Below are 17,101 nucleotides of genomic sequence, written 5' to 3'. Positions count from 1 at the left end.
GTTCATAGAGACCACTGTCCTTCGTGAGATGCCTCAGATTCAAGGGAGGAGTTTTCCAGATAAAGCTGCTTATCGCTGAAAGGAAAAGGGCTTAGAGTAGAGGCAGAGCCTCAGCCCCGAGTCCCAAGGAATTGGGACTCATCCAGATGTATCCAAGATGGGGAACGAGTGTTGGGACTGGCTGCTGGCCTCAAAGGCAGCTGCTTCCTCTGGAACGCTGCAGACCAGGCTGGCCTCAAACTCAGATCCACCTGCCTCTGCCTCCCCAGGGCTGGGATCAGAGTGTGCCACCACGGCCTTGCCAATGCTTTTGTTTTCTAACAAGGCCAAAATTGGCAGGTTGGAATCCACAAGCAGCTGTGCTGTGCGAGCTTCCCAGGCTCTGCTCAGACGCTAGTCCCAGTACGCATGGTCGCCATCCAGCTGCAGACAGTCAACACCTGGGAGAAGAGGGGTTAAAGACCCTCCTGGACTATGCTAGGAGGCTAGGCCTGGTGGTGTCATTTCCACGTGTGGAGCCTCCTAGCTGCAGGGTTGGGGCCAATCCTCACTGCCCATCTGCTCCTGTCAGCTGGCAGAATGTAAGCACAGTGCTCACGTGACAGGCTTGAGTCTAGGCTGGGGACACTCCTAACTGAACCAGGCAAAGGCCCCGGTTCCTGCTGTGTCACCGAGTGCTTCTGGCTCACAGCATGTCCTCTGCAGGAAGTTAAGAGCGTCATATCTGCTTTGGGAGCAACACTTGACAAATAAGCTTCGTTTCTCAGCAACCATTATACCCCCAGGGCTGCGAGTGAAGGGGGACTTGCCTTTCCGCCTCCACAAAAGTCTGGAAGAAAATTCTGTTCCCGCCCAGCTGCAGCAACCTCCTGGTTGGACAATGCTTGCTCTGTCCCCCAGGAGGTCCGCCTCTGGAGTTGGCTCGGCCCTTGCCCCACACTGCCCTTCCTGGTTCTTAAAGCCCAGACCGGCCAGTGAGGCTCTGGCCCAGTGCTCTTCAGCCAGGACAACTCTCAAGACCCACCCAAGAGACTGACTGCATCAGTCATGGGCATGAGATCTCAGGCTGTGGAAGAGGGCCTTCTCCCCTCCGTACCAAGATGGACCTCTCTCTGCATAGTCAAGGTGAGAGCGTCTTCACGGGGGGGGGGGGGGGGAGTCAGTGGGTGGTCACTGGTACCCACAGCAGCCGGGCTCTCCTCTCCCCTGCCCTGCTGCTCCGGGCTGGCAGACCCGGCGCTCCCCAAGCCGCCCACTTCTGCCCTGGAGGGCGGAGGTCAGGCCAGAGGGAGGGTTCAGTACCCATCTGTGACTCCTCCTCTTGCAGTTCCTCTCAGGCTGCTTAGGCAGGATACCAGCCCGATGTGAAGTTCCAGTCCCGCCCACCCTTGGGATCCAAACAATGCAGCTCTCTCCTGGGTGACTTCACAGATAAAATCTTCATCCAGGGCTGATGTATCCTAGCACCCAGCCCAAGCCCAAGAAGGGCTGGGTGTTAAGAGCTAGCTGCAGGCATCGACCTTGCACTTCCCCCTGAGCATCCAGCTCTTCCACTGTGTTGGGCCCTTTCTCCCTTTCTGCTTCTCTCGCTCCATGGCCGCGGCCATCCGCCGCCCCCCCCCCCGCGCAGCTCTAGGCCCCCGGGGCTCCAGCTGCTATAAAGCGCCCACTGATCTGTAAGATCCACCAGCCAGGCTGCCCAGCCTCTTCCCAGCTGCCAGACTGCAGTCAGGTGCTCCATTCTGCAGTAATCAGAACCAGACCGCCCAAACCCAGCCTTTGCCAGAACAGGATGAGCGCAGCTCCGCCGAGAGACGGCAGGGCGGCAGGCAGAGGCAGGCCGGCAGGCCCAGAGGGCTTGAGCAGGCAGTGCTGGGTTGCTTTGCGCACCCACCGCGGCGCCGAGCTCGAGGCAGTTCCCACTTCTCAGCCCTGAAGTCCAATAGCTCCTTTGATTCCAAAACGGAGATGCCCGCGGGGAAGGTAACAGCAAAGGAGTTTAATCTGCGGAGCAATGCTGGGAACTCGGGAATGGTAACAGGTTCGAAGATGCTAGGGCCACATCCCTCCCCTATGACCATGGTCCATAGCTTAATTCCGGGAAAAGAGGAGAGAAAACTCCAGGAAGCGGCACCCTGAGACCTGGCCGGGCGGTAACGTTAGGTGTCTAAGTCTAGCGCCCCCACCAGGCCTGGCCTGGTTCGGGCCAGGATCAGACTAGGTCCCGCATCCGGAGACCCCACCGCCGTTGTCTGCGGGGTCTGTGCCGCTCGCACGTTTCTCTCCTCGGGCGTCTGTGCCCCCCTGCAGGCTGTCCGCAAACGCGCCGTCCCTCCCCGGCTCGGTCCGCAAGCCTCGGCCGGAGCTGCCTGAGCCGCTCGCGGGAAGGACAGTGGGAGGAGAGGAGGGAGAAAGGAGGCGGCGCGGGCGGGGAGCGGGGGGGAAGGTGACGATTGGAGCCCGGAAAGAAGGAGGGAACCGGAGGGCGGGAGGAGACGGCGGGCAGCGGGCACAGGGCGCGGCGGGAGGGAGCCAGCCGAGCGCCCGTCCGCCGCCTCCCGCGCGTCGCTGCGCGGCCGGCCGGGATGGGCTGGCCCGGGGGCGCCCCCTGCTGCTGCCCCGGCCCGCCGCACCCCCGGCCCTCGGGGCGCCCCCGACAGGTGAGTGCCTGCGCCACGCCGGGCGGGAGCGCGGGCGGCGGCCTGTGCGTCACAGCGCGCGGTCCGAGCCAGGGCGGGCGCCAGGGGGCGCGGAGCCACGGGGCTCGGGGAGCGTCGGGCATGGCGGGAGCTGAGGCTGGGGCTGCGGCCCGCACCGTCCTGCGTGGGCGGCGGGGGGGGGCGGTTGGCGACCCTGGCTGGCCAGGGGGCGGGGCACCGCTGTGGTCCAAGCTCTCGCCGCCACGCCTTCCCGGGGCTCACTGCGCACTGCTCTAAGGTGGGGCCGCTCGCTGCCAACGTCCCCAGCTCCAGCGACAAGCGCACTTTGAACACAAGATGCCCTTGGCATCTGGCAGCAGCGTTGTAGCCTTGGCCTGGCAGCGTGCATGCAAACTTTTTCCTCCCATCTGGGACAGACACTGAGGCAGAGTGCAGTGGGCAGATGACGCTGATCCCTCCTGTCAATCAGCTGTCCTATATCCTTCTATTCCGACCTGCCTAGACACCCCCGGTCCCTCTGGACACACCCTTGAGTCCTACCTCCCATCCCCTCCCTCCTTTACTGGGCCTCACTCCTCTGTGGCCCGGCTCCCAGCCTCTCATCCAACCACAGCTATTTCCAGGAAGGGGGGTGTGTGGGTCGGTGGAGGGGTTTCTCCAAACAAACCCAAGGCTTCAGAGTGAGAAGGGGCCCGTCTGGGGAGAAGCAAAAAGGCTCTGGAATATTCCAGGCAGGAGGTTGGAGGCGAGGATCCATGGGATCCAGCGAGGCAGCCCCAGCTACTCCCCAGCACACGCTGCCCCTGTCCTTTCAGAAATCCCCCACTCCCATGGTGGGCACTCAGAGCCTCCGGCCCTCGCTGCCGTCACTGAGTCACTCTCGCTTCTCTAGGTCTGGGTGGGCTGATCAGTTCGGTGAGGCCAGAGGATGTTTGGGGACCTGTCCCAGAGGGGGCCGGGCTTCCAGTCCCAGCAGAGACAGCAGATGTGAGACTCTATCCTTTAGGAGCAGAGGGAAAGCTGGGTTAGGGAAGCACAGTCACCCAGGCACTGCCCTGACCCATCTCTGCCAGCAGGGCAGGGTGCTGAAGCAGGCCAGGGCCACTTGCCCACCTGGCCATCGGCCTGGAATGTCCTGGGACACAGCCAGGACTCTAGGGATTGAAGAGGCAACCCTCTCAAGTTACAGGACCGGCCCACACCTTGCCACTCAGGTGCCACCTTCAAGCCAGGGTACATGGGCCACAGGCTTCCTGGAGAACTGGAGCATACAGACAGAGGCCTTGGGCTTCTCAGTCTGGCCACAATTCTGAAGCGTCACAGAGAGGACTAGACCAGCCCTTCATCTAGATGGACATAAGGCAGAGGAGGGAGGCCCTGAGGGACCCTGGGAGAGAAGCCGGAGCTGGGGGAGTGGCACTGGACATTCAGTAAATACCATGCAAATGAGGATGACACGCTGGTACATTCTTTCAAGTGACAGCTACAGCATTCCAAAGGCTGCTGTCCAGGGCTTGGGCTGAGAACCCCCAGGCCGTTGACCCTTGTTTAGGAAGGTTGTTGCATCCTCTCCAAGGCCTCATCCACCTCCTTCCCTTGACTCCTGGGACAGGAAGTTGGCCCTATTCCCAGGAGGGACGAAGGAGGCCCTAGAGGGGGTGGAGTGTGTGTTGGGAGGGGGCCTCCTGTCCGGTCCTCAGGCCCAGTGACAGCCACAGAGGAAGGAGAGCCAGGCCCAGAAGAGCCATGAAGGTAGCGTCCTGTGGGGGGAGTGAGGGAGGATCCGCAGCAGTCTCAGGTGCAGGTCTGAGGAAGGGGCCAGGAACTGTGGGTTGTATCTGGAGAGAAGCTGGGGTCCTCAGGAGGAACTTCCAGGTGCTTTGGGTTAGAGCAAAATGGACCCATCCTGTGGACAGTTAGGCCTCCTGGCTGGAACTTGGCCTTGAGGGGGCACTGCAAGCCCCTTTTCCCATCCGACAAGACGGCCTCATCCCTCCTTTCTTTCACCCTCAAGATCTTGAGTCCTGCGCTGGCAGGGGCACCGGTTCCCAGTCCCACTCCCTTCCCACAGGAAGTCCCAAGGGAGCGTAAGAGTTCAGGCTAGGGACTGGCTGGGACACAGTGTTCTCCACCGGCCCTTGAGCCCTGCCCTGAGACCTGAATTCCCACCCTGCGCCACTAGCTGGTTCCAGGGCTGGATCTCAGGACCACAGAGCCCTGCACCCGGGTGGGAGGCAGGTCGGGGGAGATGGGGAGAGCCAAAGAACTTAGGCTGACACTCCCAGCAGGGTAGATCCTGGGAATCTGATCTCCTGGCCTCCCCCACATCCTCCCCACCCCACTTCCTGGAGCAGCGACCTGCCCCCTTCCCGCCTGCACTTCCCTCCACTTCCAGGGCCAGGCTCCTCCACACACCAGCCAGACAGCCTCCCCTCCACCCAAGGGAAGCGCTGCCTCAGCCAGGCTGCTTCCAGGAAGCCCCAGGCCAGGCCCCAGCATTGTTCAGGCCCTGCAGCCAAGAGCCCAGCCAGACACCATGAAGTCCAGCGGCCTTGTGGAAAGGTTGCTCAGAAACCTGGGGTGGAGGGACAGCAGCCAGGCCACCAGCAGGGTAGGACTGCCCACCAGCTGGGCGAAGGTGGGGCAGGGTGGCGGCTCGGAGCGGGAGGACCCTCTTCTCCTGCTGCTTCCCCTCTCAGCATTCCCTCACCCCTCTGGGCCCCTGAGGTGGCTGGATGGCAGGGCTATCCTACCATCTGTTTCACTGCTCTGCGCCTTTTCTGACTTGAGCCTGAATAAGCCCTGAGTAAGAGCTCAAACCCTGACTTCCCGGGGAAGCTTGGGGGGAAAAGGGAGGGAGGAGGCCAGGACCCGAGGCAGGACGTACGCTGACGTCACCTGCACGTGATGTTATCAACAAGTCCTGGCGGGGTCTCACCTCCAGCACAGAGAAGTTTTAGAACAGTTTGGGGACCAAACCTACTCCCTCGCTGTCCCCCCTTTCCTTTCCTCCCTCTGCCTTTCCAAGGTGCTAACACTACACCGGGCAGATCCAGGGCACCTCTGTCCCCACATACCTTCTGCCTCCCAACACGGCCACCCCTTCCTCCCTATACAGCTGCTGCCTGCCGCCTCAACACACCACGAGTAAACATGATGTTCTGACCGTGGGGAGGCTGGCCAGGTCAGCCGCCTGGAGCTTGGGGACGTTGAGAGTCGGGGGCTCAGCACTGGCTGCCATCAGTCCGAGTTATATGACAGTGTGCCTGTGTGTCTGGGCCTTCGTCAGGGGAGGGCAAGACGGGAGAAAAGTCAGGCCCCACTCTGCCCTCGGCGGTTGAAGTGGCAGTGACAAGGACATCACATAGCAGGGCCACGTGAGGGGCCCGAGTGATCCCTTAGGGAGGAGTTGACCCAGCCAAGGTGACGCAAGGGGTCACATTCCAAGCCCTGTGGAGGACTGGCCCAGGAGTACCCTGGAACAGCTGTGGCCAAGTGTGCCTTAGAGTGCAGAGACTTGGCTGGAAGAGGGAGCAGCGAAGCGCTGAGGCCGGGTCCCTGCCCAGCCTTGGAGATGGGCCCACTAGGAACTCACACCCCCGCCTGTCTGCCATCCCACCCACAGCCTAGGAGAGCAGAGCCGCACAGCTTCCGGGAGAAGGTCTTCAGGAAGAAAGCCCCAGTGTGTGCAGTGTGTAAGGTGGCCATTGATGGGACTGGCGTCTCGTGCCGAGGTGAGGTGCTCTTCCCGTGTCTGAGCCCTCCGCTCAGCACTTGGGGGCTGCGTGGCTCCGGGGCAGGCCGGTTGAGAGAGCAGAAACAAGAGCCCTCGCCCCCCATGACACCCACTTTGCCACAACCCAGATTTGTGACTATACCACGTTTCCATCCTCACCTGTGCCTGAGGGCTTTCCTTCGCCTCATCCTCCTCCTTCTCCCCTTCTCCCCCCTCCCCCCCTCCATTCATCCTATACCATACCCTCTGTTCCTCTTCCCTGACTCCAGAGCAGACCTGCTGATACCAAACCCTCCTCCCGATGCCAGCAACATAGGGTTAGAGTCCCAGGGCCGGCTCTCAGGGCCTGGGCAAGTGGAGGACAGCCACTTCTACTGCTCCCATAAGTCTCTGCTGACTCCATCCCCCCCCCCCCTTCTCTCTCTAGTCTGCAAGGTGGCCACACACAGAAAATGTGAGGCAAAGGTGGGTATCTGGTCTTGTCTAACGGGGGTTGGTGTCCTCTCCCTGCCCAAACAGGCCTCTTCAGCCACAGGGCACGGGTCTTCCACTAGTCTCCTGCCCGTCCTGGAGACCCCCTCCTGGGTGGCAGGGGGTGGTGTAGGGCCCTTTAAAAGCCACCTACTCCACCCCTGGAGGGTTGGCCCAGGAGGGTGGACAAGTGAGACAGCGTTTGTCTTGGTGCTGTGCCCAGGCTGCAGCTGGTGAGAGGATGGGGGGGAGTAGGAGGAAGGGTGGGGTGGATAGAGGGGAGCAGGATCTCAGAGCCCAGGCGCCCGGATGGGCCGTGCCTTCCCTCTGGGGAAGGGTCCTCAGGATGCCCGAGCTGGTCTTATCCTGGGAGATAAGGCTGAGCCTCTTCAGGTGGTACCCACCGTCCGCTAAGAACCTGAGGCAGCCCCATCTCTGAGGAACGATCCCGTCCTCCTCCTTCAGTGCTGGGGGTAGCCCCAGGCCTCAAGGAAGCTCTGTGCCCATGGGTGGGGTCTCAACGGTGAAAGAGGCTAGTGTCCACCCCTGGCCATTGCCTGCCTGCCTGGGTCTATATATAACTCCTGTCCTGCTGCTGGATGAATGGGGGTCTGTGTGGGCAGGGGGCTGAGAGCCAAGAGCAACAAGCGGGGGGCCTGGGGGTGGGGGACTGAGAGGCCAGGAGCAAGGCTCCCTTAAATAGAGGGACCTCGGCGAGAGCCTGCTCCTCAGCTGACAGCCCCTCGCCTGCCTGCTGAGGCCGGGCACCCCACTTCACCAGCCATCTCCTTCCAGGTAACAGCCTCCTGTCAGGCCCTGCCCCCCGCGGAGCTGGTGAGTGTGTCCTCGGATGGGGCAGGGAAGGCAAGGGACCTGACTAGTGTCCACAGGGTCCGGTAGTGGGTGTCCAAGGAGGTTATCTAGAACTGGGTGCTGCAGCAGTGGTCGGTCATCGTCAGCAGACGACTGCGGGAGCCCCTCGTGGTCACTGTCTTCTGGGGCCTGCTGAGGGTTAGAGTCCTGTCCCCAGGGAGTGGACACTCACGTGTTCCCCCAACCCCTGGGGGAGCCGTACTGGTCCTTGCCCTGCCCTAACCACGCCCATTTCCTGCCCCACCTCCTCCCTCTAGCGGAGAAACACCGCCCCAGTCCGGCGCATAGAACACCTGGTAAGGGATGCCAGGGGCCTGGGCGCGGAGGGGCGTGGGGAGGGCAGCTTCAGAAGTAGGAGCCTGCCTTCCTGGAGACCACGGTTTGTTGGGAAGCCTGGAAGAGAGGCATCCAAAGAGATGTCTCCGTACTGTTCTCATCCACCAGGGGTCCACAAAGTCTCTGAACCACGCAAAGCAGCGCAGCACTCTCCCCAGGTGAGTGAGGGCGCCCGGGAGCGCACGTGGGCACTCTCCAGCGGACCCCCACCAGAACACCCCAGGACAGTGCCCCCACCCGGACCACCCGCCCTTGGGATCCAGCAGGCCTCCCAGTGCTCCCCAGGACCCTGGCCATACTAGCCTCCCGAGGCGCCGCCCAGCCTCTCGTACCCTCTCAGCTTTGCGGCCTCTCCCAGGAGCTTCAGCCTGGATCCGCTCATGGAGCGTCGCTGGGACTTGGACCTCACCTACGTGACCGAGCGGATCCTGGCCGCAGCTTTTCCTGCGCGGCCAGACGAGCAGCGACACCGGGGCCACCTGCGTGAGCTGGCCCACGTGCTGCAATCCAAACACCGGGACAAATACTTGGTGAGGAGAGGGCTCGGCCAGATCCAGCCAATGAGAGAGCTGCGAGCTCCAAATGGGGCGGGGCTGCTGTTGGCCACCGGTCCCAGAGTTGGAGCTGCGGGGGCGGGGCGTGCGGGTGAGGGCGGGGCTGTGGGCGGGGCTGCAGGGCGGGGCCGGCGCGCAGCTTGCAGGGGGACTCCGCCCCAGAGAATCTGCCTGTTTTCGAACAAGATTCTCCTGGAGAATCCACCCCGGCGCCTGTGTCTGAAGTCACCCTCCTCCAACTCTTCCGTTTATTTCAGCTCTTCAACCTGTCAGAGAAACGACATGACCTTACCCGCCTGAACCCCAAGGTAGGAGCGAAATGGCCTGCCTGGCCTTTAAGCTGAGCCAACCCCGAGAGAAGCCTCCCTGTTAGTCGTAGCAGTTGATGTCCGTTTTCAGTCAGACCACTTACGATCCCTAAAAACGCGGTGCAGGCGCTACCAGCCTGCTGTATGGCTGAAGAAAGGGTCCAGGCTGGGGTGCAAGCCCCACCTCACCCCAGGTCCCTGGATTGTGCCCATGTGTCCCCGCCTCACACACACACAGGGCGGACCCGCCTCCCACACACAGGGCGGCCCCCGCCTCACACACAGGGCGGCCCCGTCCTTCTCCAGGTGCAGGACTTTGGCTGGCCGGAGCTGCACGCCCCGCCCCTGGACAAGCTGTGCTCCATCTGCAAAGCCATGGAGACGTGGCTCAGCGCTGACCCTCAGCATGTGGCCGTGCTGTACTGCAAGGTGGGCTGGGATCTTGGGGGTCTCAGGGCTGGAGCAACCCCACCTAGAGGCCACGGGTTCCCCAACCCCGTCTCTCTCTCTCAGGGGAGCAAGGGCAAGCTTGGGGTCATCGTGTCTGCCTACATGCACTACAGCAAGATCTCGGCGGGGTGAGTGGCCCGGGCCTCCTGGCTTGGCCCTGTCCAGCTTCCCTCCTTAGTCAGAGAGGCTGCACGGCAAACCCGCGTGCCACCACCTGCCTTCCCGAGCAGCACTCATCGACCGCTGGCTGGGCCAGCCTTAGGACTGTCCGCAGAGTGCCGTAAGCTGGCTTAAAGTGGTGCAGCTCCTGGCTTACAGTTCTAAGATGTTAAAGCCCGAAGTCAGGGTGTCAGTGGGCCTCGCTCTCTTCGGGGCCCTAGGCAGACTCCCTCCTTGCCTCTTTCCAGCTTCTGGTGGTGGCTGGCAATTCTTGGCAGCTCTTGGCTTGCAGCGGCTTCACTCCAGCCTGTGCCTCCGTCATCACGTGGCGCTCTCTTTGTGCGTCTCTTTCTGTTTCTTCTCTTCTAAGGACCTGTCCCCCTCACTGAGGGCCCACCTTGCGCCTGCATGATCTTAAGCTATCTAATCACATCTGCAAAGACCCTGTTTCTAAATAAGGTCACACCTGAGGTACATTTCTCCGGGAGGGACACAGCTCAGCCCATCAGGTTGTCTAGAACTGACCCCTTTTACTATCGAGGAAGGTCACGTTCAGGGGACAGTTGGCTGAGGCCCAACAGCGGGGACACTGACACCACAGGGCAGCCAGCTCCCTCTACCCCAAGGGGATCCCTTGGTTCCTCCTTCCCTGGGGCTCAGGTGTGGAGGGGCCAGAGCAGAGCTGGTTCCTAACCTCCCCCTCCCCCTGACCTGCTCTCCTCAGGGCGGACCAGGCGCTGGCGACTCTCACCATGAGGAAATTCTGTGAGGACAAGGTGGCCACGGAGCTGCAGCCCTCCCAGCGCCGGTGAGCAGCTCAGGGGAGCCAGGCGCCATGCCAAGCTCTGGGCCGTCAGAGCAAACAAGGTCAAGCTCTCCTGGCAATCATATGCTAGTGGAGTGGGAGGCAAGAAGCCATGCAGAAACCGGCGAGGTCATTCCAGCTGCTGATGGGGTCTGAGGTCTGGGAAGAAGTGGAGGAGCATTCTCCTCCCGGGGTTGGGTGGGGGTCCACACTGCCGAGTGGGGAGGCGCCTCTAGAGAAGGGAGCTGACGCAGCCCTGGCCTCCTCCCCAGCTACGTCAGCTATTTCAGCGGGCTGCTGTCCGGCTCCATCAGAATGAACAGCAGCCCGCTCTTCCTGCACTGTGTCTCTGTGCCCGTGCTGCCAGCCTTTGAGCCCAACACGGGTGAGTCGTGAGATGCGGTCCACAGGGGCAGCCGCCTCCCACCACTCACCCCACAGCGCTCACGTACTTCTCCACCTCTGCAGGATTCCAGCCCTTCCTCAAAATCTACCAGTCTATGCAGCTGGTCTACACCTCTGGAGTCTAGTGAGTGCCATGCTGGGCCCTGACTCCCCTGGCCGTGCTTAGCTCCCCGTGGACCGCCCTGGTCGCCTCTGACTGTCTGCCTTCCCTCTGCCCAAAGTCGTATTGCAGGCCCCGGACCCCAGCAGCTCTGCATCAGCCTGGAGCCAGCCCTGCTCCTCAAAGGGGATGTGATGGTGAGGGGTCACCGGGGCGGGGCGCTGGGGATTCCTGAGGTGGGGATCGTGGGGGGAGGGGAGGGTTCTAGCCGTATACTCAGCTGCCAAGTCCTGGTCCAAGCAGCATTGGAGGCCGCCAGGGAAACGACGCCCTCTGTCCTAGAAGGACAGTTGACACCGAGGTTGGGGCAAAGCGCAGGGGGCAAAGGGCATGCGAAGGCCTGACCCGGCCTCCCCTCCCTCAGGTAACCTGCTATCACAGAGGCGGCCAGGGGACAGACCGGACTCTCGTGTTCCGAGTTCAGTTCCACACATGCACCATCCACGGACCACGGCTGACCTTCCCCAAGGACCAGCTGGACGAAGCCTGGGCTGGTGAGTCAGGCCAGCGAGCGGCAGGGGGGCGGGCAGGGGGCGCCCGCGGGGCCAGGCGCCTCACCGCCTCACCGCCCCCCTCCTCAGATGAGCGGGTCCCCTTCCAAGCCTCCGTGGAGTTTGTCTTCTCCTCCAGCCCCGAGAAGGGCAAAGGTGAGAGAGGGAGCAGGAGGGGCCGGGTGCTGAGGTGTGTGTCGGGGTCCCCTGCGCCTCACCACCCCGGCGGCAACACCCACAGGCAGCACCCCGCGCAACGACCCCTCAGTGTCGGTGGATTACAACACGGCAGAGCCCGCTGTGCGCTGGGATTCCTACGAGAACTTCAACCAGCACCCGGAGGACGGCGTGGACGGTGGGGGGGGTGGACGGCGGGGGGGGGTGGACGGCGGGGGGGGTGGACGGCGGGCTGTGGAGGGATGGACAGTGGGGCGGGGCTCGCCGGGGCACGCGGGCCGGCTCACGCCCCCCTCTCCACCCCCCTCTCCGCCCAGGCTCCTTGGCGCACACCAGGGGCCCCCTGGACGGCAGTCCTTACGCGCAGGTGCAGCGGGCCCCCCGGCAGACCCCTCCCGCGCCCTCTCCGGAGCCTCCCGCGCCCCCGATGCTCTCGGTCAGCAGCGACTCGGGCCATTCGTCCACGCTCACCGCGGAGCCCACGGCGGAGTCCCCCGGCCGGCCTCCACCCACGGCGGCCGAGCGGCAGGAGCTGGAGCGCCTGCTGGGCGGCTGCGGCGCGGCCGGCGGGGCACGCGGAGCTGGGCGGGAGACGGCCATCCTGGACGACGAGGAGCCCGCGGCGGGCGCGGGCCTGCACCCCGGGCTGTACCCGGGCCACCGGCCGGGCCTCGGCCGCCACTGCTCCTGCCGCCAGGGCTACCGGGAGCCCTGCGGGGTCGCCAACGGGGGCTACTGCCGGCCCGAGGGCACCCTGGAGAGGCGGCGCGTGCCCCACGGCTACGAGGCGTCCCCGCAGGGCTACGCGGAAGCCGCCGCGGAGAAGAGGCGCCTCTGCAGGTCGCTGTCCGAGGGGCCCTACCCCTACGCGGCCGAGCTGGGGAAGCCCGGCGGAGACTTCGGCTACCGCCCGGCGGCCTACCGCGAGGTGGTGATCCTGGAGGAGCCGGGCATGCCCGCTGTGTGCTCGTGCCCGGCCTGCGAGGAGAAGCTGGCACTGCCCACGGCAGCCCTGTACGGACTGCGGCTAGAGCGGGAGGCTGGAGAGGGCTGGGCCGGCGAGGCGGGCAAGCCTCTGGTGCACCACCCCGTGAGGCCTGCACACCCGCTGCCTCTGCTGGTGCCTGCCTGTGGGCATCACCACGCTCCGGTGCCCGACTACAGCTGCCTGAAGCCGCCCAAGGTGGGCGAGGACGGGCACGAGGGCTGCGCCTATGCCGTGTGCCCCGAAGGCAGGTACGGGCTCCCAGGGTACCCAGCCCTGGTCAGCTATGGTTGTGGAGGTGCAGTTCCCAGCTACTGCCCAGCGTACGGCCGGGCACCTCACAGCTGTGGACCCCCGAGTGACGGCAGAGGGTACTCCAGCCCTGGCGCCCACTCACCGCGGGCTGGCTCAGTGTCCCCGGGAAGTCCACCCTACCTGCAACCCAGGAAGCTGGGTTATGAGGTTCCTGTGGAGGATGGAAGACACGAGTACCCCCTGCCTGGGCACCTGACCTCCGCAGGACCCTCGGCATCTACAGGTGAGGACGCCGGAGGGAGACTGCCAGGGTAGAGACACTCTAAGTGTCTCTGGGGACGCCATGGGAGGAGCCGAGCCAAGCCGGCTGCTGTTCACAGAGCTGCTCCCTCCCACCTCAGAGTCTCCTGAGCCATCCTGGAGGGACGGCTCCAGCGGACACGGCACACTGCCTCGGTCTCCCCGAGATGTCCCGTGCAGTGCCCCTTCAGAGCTGTCTGGCCCCTCCACACCTCTGCACACCAGCAGCCCGGTGCAGGGCAAGGAGAGGTACGCAGAAGGCAGAGGCTGCTCGGGAAGGTTCTGGGGTCAGCAGCCCAAGGCAGGGGCTGTCTGACCAGCTACCTTTTGCCCCTGCAGCACCCGGCGGCAAGATACCAGGTCTCCCTCCTTGGCATCTGCCCAGAGACTGAGTCCTGGCGAGGCCTTGCCCCCTGTTGTCCAGGGAGGCACCGAAAAGGCTCCTGAACTGCTGGCTACCAAGAGGCCTGAGCCGCTGGACCCTAGCCCCTTCTCCCAGACCTCCCCACCCAGCTCACCTAATGGCTGGCCTCAGGAAAGGAGCCCATTGGGCCACCCCAACAGTGCCAGTCCTCGGGGTCCTGTGCCATCCACCCTGCCTGGACTCCGCCATGCCCCATGGCAGGGCCCTCGGGCCCCGCCAGACAGCCCAGATGGCTCCCCTCTTACTCCCGTGCCTACTCAGATGCCCTGGCTTGTGGCCAGCCCAGAACCACCCCAGAGCTCACCCACCCCCGCCTTCCCCCTGGCTGCCTCCTATGATGCCAACGGTCCCACTCAGCCTCCACTTCCGGAAAAGCGGCACGGGCCAGGGTCTGGGCAGCAGCCATCACCACCAGCCAGAAGCACCAACCATGTCACCTTTGCACCTCCTCTCCCCGATGTCACCCAGCCCCCAGGTATGAGGGTCCAGAGAGACCAGCTGTCCTTTAAAGAATTTCATCTCCCAGGGAGGGGCCATGGGGAGCTAGGGTCTGAACTCCGTTCCTGCCTCTCCTAGAGCACTCTTCACAAGAGAACCAAAGCAACGTCAAGTTTGTCCAGGACACATCCAAGTTCTGGTACAAGCCACACCTTTCCCGTGACCAAGGTGAGAAGCCAGAAAAGGTAGTGTGCCGTCCCTGTCCTCCCCCACTTAGGCCTGTCTTGGCTCTGAGTCTCTCATCCTAGTGGGGCCTTTGGTTCACTCCATCCAGCTTCACTCTTGGCTGGGTTGCTCACCAGCAGCGATTCTAAGCTTTGGCCTCAAACTAAGTATTGTCCAAAGTGCTGTGACCCGAGGCCCCAGACTCCTGGCATCCCCGTAGCTGTCTGACTGAGAGTTGGGAGCCTACACCCGGGCTGTGTGGGGCTGCCAGCCATCTCTCACCGTGTGCCCTGCAGCCATAGCCCTCCTGAAAGACAAGGAGCCCGGGGCCTTCCTGATCAGAGACAGTCACTCGTTCCAGGGGGCCTACGGGCTAGCCCTCAAGGTGGCTGCACCCCCACCCAGTGCCCAGCCTTGGAAAGGTACGAATCTCAAGCTGAGGGAGCAGCTGTGGGGAGGGGAGAAGTTGCAGGGCCAGGCAGGACCTCTCCCTGGAGGAAAGGGGCAAGGAAAGCCCCTGCTGCTCGGGACAGCCCCACGCGGAGAATCCATACAGCTTTGTTTTCACCACCACTCCCTCCTCAGGGGACCCCTCAGAACAGCTGGTCCGCCATTTCCTCATCGAGACTGGGCCCAAAGGCGTGAAGATCAAGGGTTGTCCCACAGAGCCCTATTTTGGTGAGGAGCAGGAGTCTGAGTGATGGGTGGCGCTCTTGAGGGAGAGGCTTCAAGAGGGCAGAGAAAGCTTGGCTCTCTGGGCTCCTCAGCATGGCTCTCCTCCCCTTGCAGGCAGCCTGTCTGCCCTGGTCTCTCAGCACTCCATCTCCCCCATCTCCCTGCCCTGCTGCTTGCGGATTCCAAGTAAAGGTGGGTGATCCCAGCTCTCCTCACCTCTACAGCCAGCACAGGTCCTGCGTCCCCCTTCCCTTAGGGCAGCCAGGGGACCTGTGGTACAAGGAAGCTTCTCCCTCTTGACCTTCCTTGGTGGCCCTCCTCTCCCCAGACCCCCTGGAAGAAACCCTGGAGGCCCCAGCGCCCACCAACATGAGCACAGCAGCAGATCTCCTGCGCCAGGGAGCAGGTAGGGTGCCTCGCATCCCTCTCTGCTGGGCAAAAGCACACTGTGGGCACCAGACACGGGGATACACGGAAAGGCGGGCAGAGGCATTTAACCCTCCAGGCAGGGGCGCCCCTTTGCTCCGGGAGGTGGGGAAGGGCTCAGGGCTGAGCCCTCAGGTGTACTAGGCGGGAATCAGCTGCAGCAGAGGCAAGGACTTAAAGTGTGTGTCCTTCGGCCTCCTCCCACCCTTGCTGGCTGCCCTGGAGTCCGGGAGTTGCTGTCTAACTCGTTAGTACAGGATTCCAGTTGGTGGGATGCGAAGAGACTGGTGGGTGGCGGAGCTGGGTCCTGGCAAAGCCGCGCTGGCTCACCAGCCTGTCTCTTTAGCCTGCAGTGTGCTCTACCTGACCTCTGTGGAGACAGAGTCGCTGACCGGCCCGCAGGCTGTGGCCAGGGCCAGCTCTGCAGCTCTGAGCTGCAGCCCCAACCCAGTTCCAGCCATTGTCCACTTCAAGGTCTCAGCCCAAGGCATCACACTGACCGACAACCAGAGAAAGTAAGCCTGGCACAGACTGGGCTCTGCAGAGTCTCAGGGAAGGGCCTTGGCGGCCAGGGCTATAGTTTTGTTCTTCCTTCTCTTCACGTGTGCAGTGTGACACGTGCGTATGCGTGTTTGCGCGACAGTGTTAAGTCTTCCTGGTCGCTGCACCTGTTGAGGCAGGGTCTCAGCCAAACCCTGAGCTCACTGACAGCGGGTCTTGCTGGCCAGCTTGCTCCTGAGGCTAGACCTGTAGGCGGCCACCATGCGTACCCCCCAGCTGCCTGGGGTCTGGGGGTGCAAACTCGCTCTCTTGCTTGAGGGGCTAGCACTCTACCCTCTAAGCCCTGCCCCCACCCCACGCCCCAGGAGTGACTTCCCTCACCCGCCCGCCCCTCACAGGCTCTTCTTCCGACGCCATTACCCAGTGGGCAGCATCACCTTCTCCAGCACGGACCCCCAGGACCGCAGGTGAGCTTCCTCAGAGCCCAGCCCCTCGGGCTCCGGAACCGGCCCCGGGCTGCACTCCTCCCATATGGCCCTCTCTTTTCAGATGGACCAACCCTGACGGAACCACCTCCAAGTAAGTCTCCCTGCCAAGTGCAACCTGGCCTGGCACGCACCACCCCTCAGGGCCTGCAACGTCCCCCAGTGAGAGGGATGCCGAGGCCCAGCCCTGGCTCTGTCCCTGTAGGATCTTTGGTTTCGTGGCCAAGAAGCCGGGAAGTCCCTGGGAAAATGTGTGCCACCTCTTTGCGGAGCTTGACCCAGACCAGCCAGCGAGCGCCATTGTCACCTTCATCACCAAAGTCCTGCTGGGCCACAGAAAATGAAGCAACGCCACCAGCCCCACATCCACATCAACACCACACCCTCCCAGCACCCACAGCCCTGCCCTGGCCCTGGCGCCCACCCTGAGAGGGAGTGGGACCAGCCTGGCCACTGCTCTTTCCTGCCCTTGCCTGCTAAGCTGAGGGAGTGGGCCCGTGAGATGACCTGGCATGTGAGCAGATGGCAGAGACAGGTGTGAGGAGGAATCCGGAGTAGAGCCCGGGAGGGGAACGACCCTGCCAGCTGCAGCTCCCATCATGGAGGGAGAAGGAAGAGGCTTGGGAGCTTCCTGTCTCCCTCGAAACAGAGACCAAAGTGGGGTCATGTACACAGAGGGAAAAGAGAGTCTATTTTTGTGTAATAAAGAATTTCTATAAACTTTTGAGTTGATCACTTCTTCGTAGGAAGAAGAAAAAAAACTCACCTCAGCCAGAGGGGCCCTTGAGGGCTCAACTGTGGC

The 17,101-nt window shown here is 63.1% G+C and overlaps 1 protein-coding gene across 10 annotated transcripts; it reads left to right on the top strand.

The window, feature by feature from the left end:
• The first annotated feature begins 940 nt into the window (after positions 1 to 940).
• Tns2 (tensin 2) lies at positions 941 to 17,019 on the top strand. 10 transcript variants are annotated; one of them, XM_060388559.1, is made up of 29 exons: positions 941 to 1,125; positions 6,286 to 6,394; positions 6,824 to 6,861; positions 7,663 to 7,701; positions 7,998 to 8,036; positions 8,185 to 8,234; positions 8,435 to 8,606; positions 8,888 to 8,938; positions 9,245 to 9,367; positions 9,452 to 9,516; positions 10,272 to 10,355; positions 10,625 to 10,737; positions 10,821 to 10,881; positions 10,979 to 11,054; positions 11,282 to 11,411; positions 11,499 to 11,564; positions 11,650 to 11,763; positions 11,903 to 13,108; positions 13,227 to 13,374; positions 13,465 to 14,024; positions 14,126 to 14,215; positions 14,509 to 14,634; positions 14,798 to 14,890; positions 15,002 to 15,079; positions 15,216 to 15,293; positions 15,660 to 15,828; positions 16,213 to 16,281; positions 16,364 to 16,393; positions 16,505 to 17,019. In XM_060388559.1, exons 1-29 carry the CDS (start codon positions 1,048 to 1,050, stop codon positions 16,641 to 16,643), a joined length of 4,194 nt encoding a protein of 1,397 aa, XP_060244542.1. In that variant the 5' UTR covers positions 941 to 1,047; the 3' UTR covers positions 16,644 to 17,019. The 10 variants fall into 10 exon arrangements, with proteins under 10 accessions (XP_060244542.1, XP_021499196.2, XP_021499198.2 ...); XM_021643521.2 differs by lacking the exon at positions 941 to 1,125 and adding an exon at positions 2,501 to 2,660; XM_021643523.2 differs by lacking the exon at positions 941 to 1,125 and adding an exon at positions 2,510 to 2,660 and having other exon boundaries at positions 8,417 to 8,606.
• The last annotated feature ends 82 nt before the right edge of the window (positions 17,020 to 17,101 follow it).

This window comes from Meriones unguiculatus, chromosome 8 (assembly GCF_030254825.1).
Source record: "Meriones unguiculatus strain TT.TT164.6M chromosome 8, Bangor_MerUng_6.1, whole genome shotgun sequence".
Taxonomy (NCBI): Eukaryota; Metazoa; Chordata; class Mammalia; order Rodentia; family Muridae; genus Meriones; species Meriones unguiculatus.
This window is presented reverse-complemented; position numbering and strand designations above follow the sequence as displayed.

Coding starts and splice junctions, on each gene's coding strand:
- Tns2 (XM_021643523.2), top strand. CDS start 2,586: ATGGGCTGGCCCGGGGGCGCCCCCTGCTGCTGCCCCGGCCCGCCGCAC. Junction 6,395..6,823: donor GACTGGCGTCTCGTGCCGAG/GTGAGGTGCTCT, acceptor TTCTCTCTCTAG/TCTGCAAGGTGGCCACACAC. Junction 8,037..8,184: donor TCCGGCGCATAGAACACCTG/GTAAGGGATGCC, acceptor CTCATCCACCAG/GGGTCCACAAAGTCTCTGAA.